This window comes from Anas acuta, chromosome 11 (genome assembly GCF_963932015.1).
Source record: "Anas acuta chromosome 11, bAnaAcu1.1, whole genome shotgun sequence".
In the NCBI taxonomy this organism is placed as follows: Eukaryota; Metazoa; Chordata; class Aves; order Anseriformes; family Anatidae; genus Anas; species Anas acuta.
In genome coordinates this window covers 15,226,128-15,242,605 of record NC_088989.1, presented here as the reverse complement: position 1 = coordinate 15,242,605, position 16,478 = coordinate 15,226,128, and the positions used below count along the sequence as shown (strand labels likewise).

General features: G+C 50.5%; 3 protein-coding genes and 1 long non-coding RNA gene across 6 annotated transcripts in view; 3 read left to right on the top strand and 1 right to left on the bottom strand.

Annotated features, from left to right (window-relative positions):
- POC1A (POC1 centriolar protein A) overlaps positions 1–16,478 on the top strand; it is an 83,118-nt gene that overhangs the window by 19,863 nt on the left and 46,777 nt on the right. The window contains exons 1-5 of one of the 3 annotated variants that reach the window (XM_068694375.1): positions 9,323–9,472; positions 9,805–9,889; positions 11,887–12,058; positions 14,657–14,836; positions 16,110–16,217. In XM_068694375.1, coding sequence (XP_068550476.1) covers positions 9,455–9,472; positions 9,805–9,889; positions 11,887–12,058; positions 14,657–14,836; positions 16,110–16,217 — 563 coding nt within the window. In that variant the 5' untranslated portion in view covers positions 9,323–9,454. Of the gene's footprint in view, positions 1–9,322; positions 9,473–9,804; positions 9,890–9,974; positions 10,132–11,886; positions 12,059–14,656; positions 14,837–16,109; positions 16,218–16,478 lie in introns of those variants that run through there. The other 2 variants (XM_068694377.1, XM_068694376.1) reach the window with 2 other exon arrangements.
- LOC137862425 (uncharacterized) lies at positions 21–3,131 on the top strand. The gene is made up of 2 exons (XR_011100265.1): positions 21–241; positions 453–3,131. It is a non-coding gene; the product is annotated as an uncharacterized lncRNA (long non-coding RNA).
- Positions 4,039–5,472, bottom strand: LOC137862605 (maestro heat-like repeat-containing protein family member 7). Its single transcript, XM_068694841.1, has 4 exons — positions 5,225–5,472; positions 4,799–4,977; positions 4,579–4,716; positions 4,039–4,393 (listed from the first exon to the last, which is right to left on the bottom strand). Exons 1-4 carry the CDS (start codon positions 5,357–5,359, stop codon positions 4,039–4,041), a joined length of 807 nt encoding a protein of 268 aa, XP_068550942.1. The 5' UTR covers positions 5,360–5,472.
- Positions 6,705–8,557, top strand: LOC137862604 (palmitoyltransferase ZDHHC20-B-like; the record flags this gene model as incomplete). The annotated part of the gene is given in 2 exon segments (XM_068694839.1): positions 6,705–7,202; positions 8,537–8,557. Coding segments are annotated over 2 exon segments (519 nt in total), but the record flags the coding sequence as incomplete, so codon positions are not given.

Genomic DNA, 16,478 nt, shown 5'->3' with positions numbered 1-16,478 from the left:
GATCATTAAAGCCCAAATCCATCAAAGGAATAAGTCACCTGAAACCACTTTCTAGCAGCTAGCAGGATTGCTTAATTAGGCTTTCTTTAAATGCTGCAAGTCAGCACAGCTTTCCAGTGACTTCTTGGGTTGTCTGAATACCTGAACGAGAAGGAGGTGAAGTTCTACTTCCTCATGAGGTGATAGATGAGGAGTAGTGTCCTCTGCCTTTTGGTCCTCAAGAATGCCACCTCAACTCCAGGTGCCCTGGCTTCACAGATAAAGCCCCAGACTGAAAAATGTAGCTGGTAACGCATCGGGCTCTAAATGTAGCCCTGGGTTGATTGATAACAATCCCTGTATAAGATTGAAGCGTAGGAGGGCTTGCCTACAGTTTTAAGAGCCGGTTTGCAGAAAAGGGATTGCCCGTTAAGAAATGGCATATCCTGATTGTTCTTTCTTGCTCTCCCAAGACCTGAAGTGCGTCTTGGAAGCCCGGCAAGATTAGAGGAGCAGATGGAGACCTCGACCTCAGCTTCTTCCCAGCTAGAAGAGGCACGGACACGCCGGCTGAGTTCCACAGGGAACGCGCCCTTATCTGTGGATGACGATTTGGAGAAGCTACTTTGGGAAATCTCAGGAGGCAGACTGGAAGCCGAAATCGACTTAGACCTAGGGAAGGACGACGATGAGCTCCTCCTTGAACTCTCTGAGATGATTGACAGTTGAACTGCATAGTCCTATGGTATATTAAAAAAAAAAAAAACAAAAAAAAAACTGTTCTTCTTGTTGGATACCCCGAGGTGATCCTTTTTCTAACTGAGGCTTTGCAATGAGACTTAAAGCACAGTCTGAACTGGTAGAAATTGGCAGGATCTGCACTCAGTTGTCCTAAATTTTCCTGCTGCTCAGAGTTAAGGGCTTGTGCATCCGTTCTGTAACTATAGGTGGCTACCTTCGCTATTGAGAGGACAAAGCACTTCTTTTGGCACAGAAAGATCTCCATTGGCACGCCATGGTGGCTGCAAATCGATCTTCTGGTGGAGCGATGCTCTGAAGGCTTAAACATAAAGCTTCTTCCTTCCTCCCCCCTTGGCACAACTCGATGTTGGGCACATTGTGAAGCTTCGGTGTTCTGATTTCTCGGACAGTTGATAGCCAAATCCTGGAGTTACTATGTCAACTCTTGACTTTTACTCGTGTATGCCATTGTTTTGACTGTACCCGTGTCAGATGATGAAGCTGTAGGGGTGGGAGGGAGCAGAATCGTTATTCCAGTGTGTTGTGGACTGAGCTTGCTGCCAGGAGTGGGGGTGGGGGTCAGCCCACCCAGCCTTACTTTCAATTCTCAGGGATGATCAAATGGTGAAAAGCAGCAGCTCTGCCATGCGGCTCCGCTACCCCCACTCCCTTCTCTTGTGCTGTACCAAAGTTCCCCCAGGCTTTGGTTGGTGCTTTTTGCTGGTGTGAGGACTCCGGGGCGAGCAGTCGGGACTCTGCTGCAGTCATGGGGTCGATGAAGGGTTGTTTAAGTGCCTCTTGGTTTTCAAAATTGCTCCCCTGAGCTGCTGGCTCTGCTGCCTGCTACAGCAAATGTTCGGGTGCCATCAGCATCGCGCTTGGGCGTGGGCACTGACCCTGCGGAGGACAGAGCTGAGATTCGGGTGTATTGTGTACCCTGCCACCAGCCATCGTTTTTTTTCCCCTAGCAGATCAATTTTGAATTATTTTCCGACCTTTTCGCGGCACGGTAGGCTCTTCCCGCTATGATTTGTGAAGCTGTGGGGGCCCTCAGGCATTTGCTGCTGGCAGAGGAAAAGCGCTTGTCGAATGTGTTGTAAATACTTAATGTTTGGACAAAAACACGCTTCTGTGTGTGTGTGTGTGTGTGTGCTGTGACGCCCCGGCCCCACTAGGGAAAATCTCCGCCGACGAAACTGCTGCTGGAGCTCACGCAGGCCTTCATCGTGCCGAAGGACTTCACGGGGACTTCTGCCCTATTACCCCTTCACTTCAGGTCTAAGAGCATCTTTTGCGGATCCAAAGCCTTTTTCTCACCCTTTCTTTGCAGCTGAGAAGCATACAGGCATGGCACCAAGGCTCCTCTGTATAGACCACAGCCTTGTTCTTAAGCACCCAGCTTTCAGGACGTTTTCAGGACAAGAGAGCCTATAGTTGGGATCCAAAGCCGCCTTTATCACCTACACCCTCTGTTTTTGGACCCAGGCTCTCAGTTTTAGGGCCCAAAGCATTCTTTTTAGGCCCCAGAGTCACATATTAAGGCAGAAAGCCTCTTCCTTGGGCTCCAAAGCCTTGATTGAAAGGATAAACCCTCCTTTTGACAGGATTGTTCTTGCTTACACGTCAATCCTACAGAGCAGGCTGCCATTTCCAAGGGGCAATTCCCTATTTTTAGGGTCCACAATTTTATTATAAGATGCACCATGGCCTTCTTAGATGGCAAAGCCGTATGTGAGAGGAAGAGCCCTGCTTTCAAATCCCCAAATCCTCATGCTAGGAGCCGAGGCCTGAATTTTAGGGTCCAAACATCCATTTTGAGGAAGCAGAGAGTGGAGTGTGCACCATGCTGCCCTGACATTTTTTGGCCCCAGCATCACATATTAGGGCAGAAAGCCTCTTCTTGGGGCTCCAAAGCCTTGTTTGAAAGGATAATTCCTCCTTTTTAGTGGCTAACGATTTCTTGTATCCCCCTAACTCCCTCTCTCAGCCATCCAACCCGCAGGGCTCAGGACTTGTTGATGCTCTAAGGAAAAGCCTGAGGAGACAGAGAGCTGTGTGTCCAGCCCACAGGGCGCCGGACAACAGGCTGGCCAGGACAAGGAGACAAAGAACAGGCAGGCAAACAGCGTGAAAGAAGCAGGAAAGCTGGAGGAAGAGGTTCTGCCTCTGTTCTGCCGCTGGCTGGAAAGCGGATCTGAGAAGGGACAGCCTCGTTCGCAGCTGCTCGGAAGAGAGCCCCAGCTCGTGTCTGGAATGCTCTGGTGTCCCCAAGGCTGCCAGCACTGGGAACAGCCTGTTGATGGCGGTGCCTCCCCTTTCCTGGTGTCGCAGAGAAAGGGAAGCCCATGCAGGACCCCGTTGGGAAGGCCTGCAATGCCATGGGAGGGCCTGCGTGCTGGAGCAGGGCAAGAGAGCGGGGACAAGCGGCAGAAGAGGCTGGAGAGGGGGGAAAGGTGTCCGCAGGTTGCTTGTAGCTTCTCCCTCCCCTGGCCACTTAGCGCGAGGCGAAGCACAGCCTGGACACTGGCGATTCAGAGCAGTGCAGAGCTTTATTCGGACAAGCTGACAGACGGCTGCCAGTCCTCACCCCCCCGCTGCCCCGCACGCCAGGGGGGCCGCCCCCAGCCCTGGCAGGAGGGCCGCACCCTGCTGGCACAGGGGCTGCATGCATGGGGCTGGGGCTGTGTGGCATCAGCCACAGCCGCAGCTCCACTGGGCCACCCGCCCTCAGCGCGGAAAGTGGCCTCCTCCTCCTCGTTGCCATCAGAGCTGGCCAGCAGCATGCTCAGCATCCTAGAGGCCTTGGGTCTGAACAATTCAAAATAAATAAATCAATATATAAATAGAAAACAAATAAAAACAGAAAAGGAAAAAAGAAAGAGAAAAATGGTGTTGGATCCTAAAAGGCTTCTTTGGTCCCTCAAAGACTCTGGGCTGCATGGCCCAAAACCTGTTTTATAGTCCAAAGCCTCACTACTTTGAGGACCACCCCTTGGTTAGGATCCAAAGGATCTTCATTAGTAGGCACCCGTGTTTCCTTTTTCAGGGTCCAGCACCTCCACTTGGGATCCAAAGTCGTCATTTGATCTCCTAACCCCTCAGAATTGAGCCCCAGGCTCTACGTTCTAGCCTTGTTTGACAGGATAATTCCTCCTTTGTAGTGTCTTTGATGGCAATGAGGAGGAGGAGGAAGCCTGGGCTTGAAAACTGAGGAGGTAAGCCATAAAAAGTCCCCTTTGGATCAGCATGGAGTTGCAGGGCCCTGAAAAGCAAGATTTGTTCACTAAAACGTGGAGCCTGGGGCTCAATTCTGAGGGGTTAGGAGATCAAATGACGACTTTGGATCCCAAGTGGAGGTGCTGGACCCTGAAAAGAAGGCTGTGGCAGGCAAACAAGGAAACACGGGGGCCTACAGTGAAAAGGACGTGGGGCGCAGTGCCGGCTCAGCAGCAAGAATGCCAGGGCAGGAATGCCAGGGCACGGCCAAGCCTGGCCCCGAGGCAGCAGGGCTTGTGCAGAGCCCCACGTGGGCTCGCTGCTCCTGCTGCCCCTGCTCACCTTGCTGAGGATGACCATGGCCACCGTCTGCCAGGAGGAGGCCTCCGTGCGGAGCAGCTCAACCAGCTGGTGGATGATGGTGGCGCGCAGGCTCCTGGGCAACTCCTTCATTTCCCTGGCAGGGAGAACGGCAAGCAGGCGCCGTCAGCCCCGAGCCGGGCGGGCCCAGCTCTCCTGGCTTTGCAGCGCTCTCTTTTGCCACCAGCCCAGCGGCCACGGGCACCCATGCTGTGGCAGCACTTCCTCCGAGAAGCCCCTGTCACCTCCAGGGCTGGGATGGTGCCGACGAGGGGCTCTCACCTGGCCACCACCTGCACGCCCCAGAGGTGGCTCTCGGCGCTGAGAAGCGCGGCCCAGCCGCCCTGCGCCTCGATGGCCAGCACCTGGCTCCCCAGGCCCACGCTGCGGAGCAGCGCTTTCAGGGCCTGCACCGTGGACCTGCAGGCAGAGAAGGGCCCGGGTCACGCCGGGAGCCCCAGCCCTGGGCTCCTCTGAGCAGCAGGGGCCGGGGATGTGGCACCTGACGGGAGTGAGCAGGTCCTGCCGGTGCTTCTCCCAGAAGACCTGCACCTCCTGCAGCTTCAGCTCCGTGGTGAAGGACACTTGGAAGAGGAGGGCCAGGAAGAGCTGGGGGAAAATGGCCTTCGCCTCCCCCCGGCTGGTAGGCAGCAGGAGGATCTCGTGGAGGGGCCTTGCTGCCTGCAGGAAGCACCCGGAGGCGGAGGCGTGGGCAGGGAGGGACAGAGGAGGACGCAGCCCCCCAGGCTGGTGCCCCAGGGTGCGGAGAAGGCTGGCAGGGGCCAGGGGAGGGGAGCGGGGCCCCTGCCCCTGCCCCTGCCTCTGCCCCTGCCCCTGCCTCTGCCCCTGCCCCTGCCCCTGCCCCTGCCCCGGCCCCTGCCCCTGCTCCTGCCCGACGGAGACGCAGACGGGCAAGCGAGGAACTCACGGCCAGGGCCAGGATGCGCGGGTGGTCCTTGGTGGAGGTGGATGTCTTGCAGCCAGACTGGTTCATGAGGATGCGGAGCAGCTCGCGCAGCACCCTCTCTGTGGCTGGGGGCTCAGACACCATCGCCCTCCACATGGTGACGGCGACGCTGCGGGACCCCCGGGCTGTCAGCAGGGCCGCCCCCGGCCCAGCTGACGGCTTTGGGGGTGTGCGAGAGGAGCCCTGCTGGGCCCCGTACCTGGTGCAGGTCAGCGAGCACTGCAGCAGGCTGGTAACCGTCTCCCTGGGGCGCTTGCTGGCCAGCAGCAGCAGGGCCCTGTCCAGGCTCTGAAGGGCCAGCGCGGCTCTGACGGACGGCAGGCTTCTGTAGATGGCCCACACGATGTGGAGCACCTGCCGGTGGGACACGGCTGAGACTGGGCCGGCACCAGGGCAGGAACAGAGCCCCGAGGAGCTCTGGAGGCTGGAGCCGTGGCCGTGGCCGGGGGTGCTGGCGGGCACCCACCTGTCCCAAATCGAAGTCGGTCTCTGCCGCCAGCACGTCCACCATGTGGGCAGCCAGCTCGGTGCTGTGGGGACTCGGGGCTCTCATGCTCTGCACGGCGGCGAGGAAGACGCCCAGGCGTTCCGAGGGCTGCAGGTACTTCATGAAGATCTGTGGGAGGAAGGGCAGCACGTCAGCCACCGCGAGGGCTGCGACGGCCCCGCTCAGCCCTGCTGCTCCCAGCGCCCCAGGAGAGCTGGGAGCAGGGGCTGGGCGACGGCTGGGGTGCGGCCGCGTGCGGGCCCCGTGGGGACCGGGCTTTGTCGGGGACAGCGCCGGTCCTCTTGCTGCCGTCGCAGGGCCGGGCTCTCCTCCGGGGCTCAGGGCTCAGGGCTCAGGGCTCGGGGCTGGCGCTTCTCACCATGAACATCCTGTTGCTGTTGCTGTCTTCGGAGAGCCGCAAGGACAGGCGAGCTCGCCAGCTCTGCCAGCCCTGCGGCTGCTCGGCATCCTGGTCGCACAGCCTTGTGCCTGGAGAAAAGCGGACACAGTGTCTGTCGGTGGGGGGGCCTGGGGAGCTGGCAGTGGCAGCCGGGGGCTCGGGCACAAGCCTCCCTGGCAGGAAGGGGACATGCCAGAGCAGAGCCGGAGGCAGCGCGGCCAGGGAGGGCCCGGGCTCTCGCGCTCAGGGCAGGGGGAAGGGCTCGTCAGCCCGCGGCAAGGCAGCCGGGCTCGCTCGCTCGCTCGCTCGGGTCTCTCCTGCTGAGGAGAGGGGCCCAGGCGGCCTGGTGCTGGCCTGGCTGTGCCCGTGTCTGGAGGGACCCGGCCCGACGCGGCTCCGCTCACTTCTTTGCTGTGTGACGAAGAGGCAGAGGTGGCGCACAGCCTTGGCTGCCTCGTGGCTTTTTCCCTCGCTCTCGCAGGTGCAGCACAGGAGGAGGTACCCCACCAGCCTCCCCAGGAAGGGGAGGCCTTCCTCAACTTCCTCAACTATCTTCAACTGCAGAAAAAGTTGTGTACCTTGTGGTTTTTCATCTGTCATTTGTCATGTTTGTATGGTCGTATTGGAAGACAATTTTCACATCTCCTGCATCCCCTTCCAATGAGTTCTGCTTGTCAAAAGCTGATAAAGAACAATATGAAAAGGAAGAGAGACCAGAATTCCAGCAGGAGATTTTGAGAAGAGCTGCTAACGACTTGCCTATCTATACGACAACAGAATCAAGAGCCATCAGATACTGTGATCGATGCCAGCTAATCAAACCTGACCGCTGCCACCACTGTTCTGCGTGTGACATATGTGTACTAAAAATGGACCACCACTGTCTGTGGGTGAATAATTGTGTGGGGTTTTCTAACTACAAATTCTTCCTCCTGTTTTTAATGTATTCCGTACTGTCCTGTCTGTTTGTTGCTGCTACAGTCTTGCAGTACTTCATAAAGTGATGGACAAACGAATTGACAGATGCCTATGCAAAATACTGGGGCCTGGAGGCCGGGGAGGCCCCAGCCTCCTCCAGCCAGGCCGCTCGCGGGGAGCAGGGGGGTCTCCCTGACATCCTGCCGGGAGCGCTCAGGAGGGAATGTGGCTCCTGCTCCTGTGGCGGGGGAGGGATGCCACAAAGTGCCACCGCTGCCACCGGCCCCAGGCCCCCGCGGGTGGCCCCAGAGCCCCGCGGGGGTCCTGTCCCCAGGGGCCTGCAGACGCCAGCCCCTGTCCTGGAGGGAGGTCCCCCTGCCCGGGGCTGCCCCCAGCCCCACTGCCGAACCAGGCCCCTTGGGGCCGGCCCCGCTGCGCAGCCCTGGCAGCGCTGCCCCACCTGCTCCTCAGCCCTGGCTCCTGCGCTGGCTTTCTGGGGCAAGGTGCCCGCGCTTTGTGCCTTTGCTTCGCACCTGGAGCACCTGGGAGCACTCCAAGCCGTCGCTGCTGCACGGAACCAGGTCCGTTGTGGCTGTTGGGACGGGACCCGCCCCAGAGGCCCTGCTGCCGGTTCCGGAGACGCTGCCTGGGCCCTGCAGTGGGCAGACTAAATTAGAATAACATCGTGGACCCTAAACACGGGGAACTGTTCCTTGGAAGTGGCCGCCTGGTCCACGACATTGACGTGGAAGCAAGAAAAAGCCACTAAAAAGGAGGGGTTATCCTTGCAAACAAGGCTTTGGAGCCCCAGGAAGAGGCTTTCTGCCCTAATATGTGATGCTGAGGTCTGAAAAAAATGCCTGCATCCAAAAACGGAGGGTGTAGGTGATAAAAAGCCCGTTGCATCCCCACTGGCTGCACTGCACTGTGGAGGGCTCCTTCGCTCCTAGGATGAGGATTTGGGAATTTGAAAGCAGGGCTGTTCCTCTCAAATAAGGCCTTGCCATGTAAAAGGGCCACTTTGCACCTTCCAATGAAAGTGTGGGCCCTAATACAGGGCATTGTGCCCTAAAAATGGCTGTCTGGTCAGTAAGAGTGTGGCTTGAAGCAAGGAAAATCTAGCTTTGGATCCAGAAGCGGTTGTCAGGGGTCTGACCAAAAGCTCTTGGTCACTTAAATGGTGCCCCCGGTCCTGAAAATGGAGGGTTTAGGCAATCAGAAGATGACTTTGGATACCCTGTGGGGGTTCTTGACCCTGAAAATAGGGATTTGGAGCCTAAAAAGAACCCACAGTGGGTCCTAATAATGAGGCTTGGACTGGTGAAAGATCTTAGGGTGGTTGGGGGAAAAGGGTGAGGGCAGCAAAGGGGAACTTGTACCTCCAGGTCAGGCTTTGGAGCCGAAACCTGGGCCTTTGGACTCTGCAGCTCAGGGTCTGGATCCTAAAGTGATTCTTTGCTCCCTCCAGATACGTGCTTGGACCCGATAAGGAGGCTTTAGACCCTAAAATTCAGGACTCCTCAACAAGCGTGAGGATTTTGGAATGTGAAAGAAGGGGTGTTCCTCTCAAAAAATGTTTTGTCATTGAAAAAATCCGTGTTTCATCTTATAATAAAGTCGTGGACCCTAACAATAATTCATTAGGGCCTAAAAATGGCAGCGTGTTCCATAAGAGTGCAGGTGTAAGGAAGAAAAATTCATCTTTGGATCCAGGAGCGGGTGTCAGGGCCCTTTTAATTGACAAGTTAACCTATTCTGCTAAATCAATGCTTCTTCCGCCCTGTTGTGGGAGTCTTAATATGGGAGTCTCAGTAAAGAAGCTTTCCTCCGCTCCTCCCCCAATTAAACAAACAAAACAGAACAAAAAGACAACAAAGAAACAGCTTTAACTCATTTGACCCCTAAGCGAGCAAATGCTCTTTGTTTATGAGTGAAGCAGAAGCGAAGAAGCGGAGCAGGCACACTGTGAACACTGCTGGCCTGCACGGTCAGGAGGGAGGGCTGTCGCATTGGACAGCCTAAAAAATGAGTCTGTAAAACACTGAGAAGAGAATTATGTGCAGTTTTGCCTCTCCTGGCCTGCAGCACACCGTCCAGCAAACATTTGGTGGTGCCTTGCCAGAGGGGCACCTGGAGCCCGTGCGGGGCTCCCGTGGGCTGGGTGCTTGTGACTGGGTGACTGGGTGCTTGCTCGCCGCTGCTCCCGCTGGGGCTTCGGGGCTTTTTCTCCGGGCTTTTTCTCTTCAAGGGGAGAGCAGGCAGCACCTCAGGAACACGGAACCGGAGGAAAGGCCGAGGGACTCGCCGCCCTCCCGGCCGCCCGGTGGCGCCCGTCCTGGCGCCTTGCTGCCGGCGGCGCCGTTGCTACGGGGCGCGAACGGGCGGCATGGCGGCGGCCGGGCCGGTGAGGGGCCGGGACCGGGGCCGGGGGCTCGCTGCTGCTGATGCTGCTCGGGGGGTCGGGATCCGGCCGGAGGCATCGTGGTGGAGGGCGGGGAGAGTCCCTAGGGCCGCGCCGGGCTGGGGCTGGGTTCAGGGGGGGGAAATTCCTGGCCTTTGGGGGCGGGGGGTGCCGGGGGAGCACAACGTTTGTGTGTTTTGCGTTGCAAAATGTTCATACCTCTGGCAGGCTTTCATGGGGTGGATGTGGAGCTTGGTTAGCCTGTCACGGAAATAAAACGGTTTTGTTGTGTGATGATGGCTCATCTATCGTGTCTGAACGTTATTGTCTGCTAGGAGGATCCGTCCCTGGAGAGACACTTCAAAGGCCACAGAGATGCTGTCACCAGCGTGGACTTCAGCCTCAATAAGAAACAACTGGGTAAATTTGCTCTGTGTTCTGATGGCCCAGTAATGAGTTTCTCTCCTTCAGCTGTGTGAGGAGAACCTTGGAGGTCCTGAGCGTTAAAATAACTTAGTTTTGTGATGAAGAGGTTTGTGGGAGTTTTAGGATGAGTATTTACATGTGCCTTTGAAAATTCTGTAGTTGAACCATGGTGGTGACAAGTTGTGTGCATCCTACTAGAGCTTTAGGATCATCTGCTGTTGCCTACCATCGTGCAGGTGCTTTGTTTTACAATGCAGTGAACATAAAGTAAAACCTTCTTTCTTTTTTTTTTTTTTTTTCCCTGCACAAGTATCTTTCCTCCTCCATCTTTTATTTCTCCTATTTAGACACTTGCCTGTGTTTACGTCAAGACTTGTTTCCTACCTGCTATTCAGTAACTCACTGTGTATGCTTTCAGTAGGAACTGGTAGGGGTTTTGGCTCTTGATGAAGCTGTTGGTCCATCTGTGAGAACAGTGCTTTGACTCATGGAGAAGATATATCAGAAATGATTGTATCTGGTAGGCAGTGGGCACAGCAAACAGGAGTAAATAGAAATACAGCAATCTGTTAGGTAGCTGTGGGCTGCTTGTAATAAGTTCTGGACCTTGCAACCTGCAGAACACTTGGGAGGTTGTAAGAAAATGAAAATTACTCAAACCCTTCTTGGACCATCCTTCTGCTGTTCTCCTCTCCCCTCTCTGATTCTATTTGCATTTCCCTAAAACTTTATCTAGTCAGTGCAGATCTTTGTTTAGTAACGATGCTCTGAATGTAACTTAGTGTTGCTTTTCACCATCTTTCCAGAAGTAGTGCTTGAGCCTCTGCCTCATCCAACTGTGAGAGTTACTCTTGATATTTTTTAGTAAATGAGATCAGGTTAGAAAGGGAAGGAATTCTAAGGATTTTTCTTTTTTAGATACTGTTGGGTCAGTGGTGTACTTGACTATTGAGAGATTTTCCTCCCTCCCTCCCTTTGCTGCCCCAAATCAGCCTGCCAAACCTAAAGGACTCAGGTCTTTTTATTCCATTAGATTGTTTGCCCAGTCTGGTTAGGATAGTTATTGCTAACCAGTCCCAAGGAGTATCCGATTAAAATGTTTAATTGAGATGTCAGAGCATTATTTGCCGTATATTTTTTATATTAGTCCTGGAAAAGATGTGTTATTTCAACTTAATATTTTTGCCAGACGATGACTTAGTAAAACCATGATTAAAGTTTTAATCTTTTGATACTAGGCTGTATGCTCAATCTACTTTTACACAATTGTCCCCCCTTAAACCTTAGTATCCCTAAGAAAAGGTTTTGCCTGAATCTTTATGAGGTCAACTGTTGTTTTTGTAAGGTTTTTTGTTTCCCTTTAAGGGACATGATTCTGTATGAAAGAGGTATGTATTAATCCTGGATCAATTGCAGGTAAACGTTGTCTTTTTGTTGCAGTTGGAATGACTGTGAAGTGAAAGGACATTTCCAGCAAAAGCTATTTGTTATTTGCCTTAATGCTAATGACCTGGAATCTTCTTGTAATTATGTTACATCCATATCAGAACCTAGCATCAAATTGATATTTTTTTCTAGGAATATCCTGAGATCTCCCTGCAGGTATGTCCTGCTTGGGAAGAGATAGATGCAGCTTGGGTTTGTTGGCAGGCTAAGACATATACTCTGTCCTAGCCTGTGGAAAACTTACAAACTTTTTTATTATTTAGGCATTAAACTGTTTTGAAGGGCTATTTTTACTGTCGTGGTTTCTGAGACTTGCCATCTAGTATTTTTTCTCTTTGCTAAGGCAATGCTGGCATGTGTTTGCAAGCCAATGCATGACTTTGTATGAATTGCTAATGAAATACAGAGTATGTATCAGTGAAATTTAAAGGATGGTGTGCTTGAGACTGTTGGAAGCTGTGATGGTGAACTGTGTGTGAAAGGTGGTTTCATTGTAACTGGAGGAGAATTAATGCAAATTATTTTTCATTTTCTTTTCAATTCAGCAAGTGGCTCAATGGACTCGTGTCTGATGATCTGGAGTATGAGACCTCAGATGAGAGCCTATCGCTTCGTGGGCCACAAGGATGCGGTGATGTGTGTTCAGTTTTCCCCTTCTGGCCACCTAGTAGCTTCAGGATCCAGAGACAAAACAGTCCGTTTGTGGGTTCCCAGTGTGTAAGTATTTCTTACCACCATGTCTCTCTTTATGTTTAATTATGGCTTAGGGTTTTTCCCTGCTTCTTGAGTGCAATTTTTCAGCTCTAGGCCTGAAGAAAGAACCATTTTATGGAGCAGCATGGACAGAGGAGAGGTATTTTAGTCTTGAAATGGCATTGGAAATGAAACTGAAGTCCCTTACAAAGCTTAAAATCAGTATTATTTTCCTATGTTAATATAGCAAGTCATTAATGTTACCCATCGGTGGTGAGCTGTTAGATTTTTTTCCTTCCCCCCACCTGTCTGTCTCTTCTAGCAAATCGATCCTTTGCTTCTCTGCCAGTGTTAAGCAAGATGTTTAGACACAAGCTGTGGTCTGGTGATGGAGACACCTTTTCTGTGAGCAGGGTAAAGGTTACTAGCTTGCTAACTAGCTCCCCGAGTAGCTTCAAGTTTGTGGTCTTAAATGCAGGGCAGCAATTCTGCTGATCTCTTTTCCTAATTACACCAAAATTTTTAAATTCAAATATTTCATGATCACCGTGACCAAGACAGCTACCTACCATTTCATCTCTCACAAAGGCCTTCTCTGTTCTCAAACAACAGATCCATGAGGGCACCTTTCCCAGTTGGCTCAGTCAGGCCTTGGATGGGAAATTATCTCCAGCATGCTTTAGGAAATTTCCCAGACTCGCTTGTTGCAGCACTATGATAGTCCTACTTCATGTCTGGGAAGTTGACATCTCCCAGAAGGACAATTAGCGCAAACTTGTTAAATTTCTCAGAAACTAACATATAAATAGAAAGGACTGGGATGTAATGGGAGAAGTGAACTTCAGTGATGCTATCTCAGTTGTTTAGGGATGTGATCTCTGTGGTCTAAACTTCATCTGTGGTTGTCATGTCAGAAAAGGGACAGCATGGAAAGGAAACTATTGTTACACCAGTTGTGAAATACTTTGGTACATGGTAGATTTAATCTGTGCTTTCTTGGTGTTGTTTGTCAATTTACCTGCTTTAGACACAACTAAAGCAAGAGGCGTCCAGGTTGAGTCAGGTTTGTAACTGTAAGGGTAATTAAAGGGGAAGGAAAAGCTATAGCATCACCTATTTGTGGGTCAGGAGCTCGTTTCTAAAGAATTGGAAACCTTGTAGTCCCTTTCAAGGGTGATACATTATTGAGTTAATGCTACCCTGCTGTATTGGTTTGTTTGGGATTTTTTTTTTTTTTTATTTTTTTAAGTCATGTTGACAGAATTTTACAGTTTCATGTTTCTGCTATGAGATTTTATCAGATCTGGGGATGTTTTGTGGTTTTAAACAAAAAGAAAACTTCATTAAGAAATAACCATTGCTGTTCTTTGCCTCCTGGTGAATAAGGATCAAATAAAACTTGGGAGCTCTGACTTTTCTGAAAAGGGAGAGAATGTTTCTGGAAGGCATATAGGATTTTGACTTTCTACATTTTTGGCTTCAGTAGTGCTATGGAACTCAGCATATAGCAACAGAATGCAGTTTTCCTGAAGCCACAGTACAAAGCTAGGCTATTAGATACCAAAGGAAAAGAGAGTAAAATATGTCTCTCCATCCTCTTCTGTTTGTGAATATTGCACTCTTTGTAGCACAGTATATATTGTGCACACGTGGGACTCTTGGTCCAAAATATTCCTATTGGATCTTAAATATGTTGCACTCTGCCTCATGTTTATTTGCCAGAAAAATACCTCTTTCATTTATTTGGAAAGTCTGGAGGAATTAGTGATACCTTGTCTTTTGTCCAGCCTGACTGTGTTAATAGTAGCATTACTCAGTGTTGTCCAATGTCAGGCATTCTGCATTTACTCCTATTGTTTTTCCTGTGATGCTACGGCTGGAGCTGTCAGCTGGGGCAAGGGCCACTGCAGTAACAGATGTGAGGTGGTTGCTGCCTTCTTGGCACTGTCTACGTGAACTATGAAGGCACCTTTCTTCTCATCTGCATTGCAGTGAGGGAGTTAGTACAGAATCTCAGCCTCTTCTATAGTGATGTTTCTGTAAATGTTTTAAATAGTCGCACAAATTAACAGCATTCTTGCCCCTTTCTAGGCCCTATAAGTTGTTTCAAGTTGGATTGGGTTCCAGTATTGAGGTAGAAAACTGATTTTAGCTTTGTGTTCCATTCAGCTCATGAATTTGTCTGGGGTTGGTCAATGATCTCTCCCTAATGTCAGCATACACAGTTCCCATAGAAATCATAGAAAGGATACTGTGATCCTAATGGATTGGAAGGGACCTTAAAGACCATATAATTCCATCCCCCCCTGCCATGAGCAGGGACACCACCCACTAGATCAGGTTGCCCAGGCCTCTTCCAGCCTGGTCTTGAACACCTCCAGGGATGGGGCATCCACAGCTTCTCTGGGCAGCCTGTGCTGGTGCCTCACCACCCTCTGCCTGAAGAATTTCCTCCTGATGTTTAATCTAAATCTCCCCTCTTTTAGTTGAAAACCACTCCCCCTTGACCTGAAATAATGGTTAATAGCACTGCATAGCCGTACAGAAGCTTCATGTTCTCAGGTATGCAATGTCTTTGCTGTCATGTTGTGCAGTTCTAAAGTGTCCTTTCCTTCTGTGTAGCAAAGGCGAATCTACCGTGTTCAGGGCTCATACAGCAACTGTGAGAAGCGTTCATTTCTCCAGCGATGGCCAGTCCTTGGTTACAGCTTCTGATGACAAAACAGTCAAAGTGTGGACAGTTCACAGGCAGAAGTTTCTGTTCTCACTTAGTCAGCACATAAACTGGGTTCGCTGTGCCAGGTAAGTGACTTTCTGGCAAATAGTGATGGTAATTTATTCTTCAGGGTAGAGGTTGAGCATCGTGGTCTTGTGTAACTATTTAGGGTGATTCAAATGTGTCCAGTGACTGAAATAAATTGGTAGCGTGCAGAGAAAAATTGGTAACATGCAGCGAAATGCCTTAGATAGCAGTTGTGCACCCATTTTATATTTCTTTACCTTTGTCAAGCAGAGGCTTTATTGCTTAGTTCCATGTTTCACTTCTACCTGCCTTTTGCATCTTGAAGTTACTAAAGAAGGCAAAATGAGAGATTATAATTGTTACTGCAGCTTAGTTACTTAGAGGCTTGTCATGCCTCTATTCAAAAATGATCACGCGTGCTCCTTCCATCATTTGGTTAAGGAGAACATTCCAAGTACATAAAGATAATCATCTACAAGCATTTTAGTAAGTCAGGTTATTCACTGTAGACATTCGCGAGTATCAGCTAATGGTATCTTCATATTTCCTGTAAATAACAAGCAAGTACAGAAAACGCTGAAAGGGTTGCCATTATAAATACATTATTTCCTTATAACTGTCTCAAAAATTCAGTTTTCCACGATCCATCTCTGTTGTTCTGAAGAATTTTTATGGATATATTATTAAGGATAAAGCCAATGTCTCTAAAGGTGATTCTTGCATTAGAGTTCATGAAAGTGATAGTGACAGTGACTGACAGAATTACAGATGCCCACAGTACAATAGAAGGAATATTTTTCTGGTATACATGATGTTTTCCAGTTAGAAACTCAAGTTCTGATCCTGTAATATTTATGCCTCTGAAAGAGGTACATTGATCTTGGTTCTCTTGTAATGAAATTTTTAGCTGAATGATGTACATTCACCTGAGGCATTAGAATGATGAAGCTTCTCCTCCAAGAGCTGCTCCAATGGGAGTAATCACATTGCTGTTAATACTTGTGGCAAATGTAGGAGTTGTTTTGAATTGGGGTAAAGAAACAACTTGAGATACTCTTTAATTAAAACAGGTAGGACAGGAGATCTTAAGTCAGACTGGAGACTTTCCTTAGGATTATTTTACACACTTATGGAATTAGGGATGGTTTGTGGAATTATGGGTTGCCTTTTTCCTCAACCTGTCACAACTGTATTTTTAGTCTCATTGATGTCTGTGTGACTTCTTGGAGTCAGGTGTGTTTATGGATGTGCCCTGACAGCTGGCCAAATGCAGTTGACTGTGTGTACTTTTTGTGTGGGGACACTTCTTAATTGCTGTTACTCTTTTCCTAGATTCTCTCCAGATGGACGCTTGATTGTATCAGCCAGTGATGATAAGACTGTCAAACTGTGGGATAAAACCAGCAGAGAATGTATACATTCCTTCTGTGAGCATGGGGGGTAAGTAACTGCCAGGGCACAGGGACCAGCCCTGCAGTGATGGCTCAGTTGGGGTGTGTGGTGACTGTACACCTGTTTTTGTCACAGCAGTCAGAGATCCTTGTCCTGGCAATCATTTCTACCTCCTAAAAAATGATTAGCACCTATTTCAAAAGCAGCAAGCAGCAGATGAGGTGCAAAAAGCTTCCAGAATTGCTTTGATCTTGTTATACATTGTCCAGGTTGGAACATGAAGAGTTATGTTTCAATAACTGTCCAGTA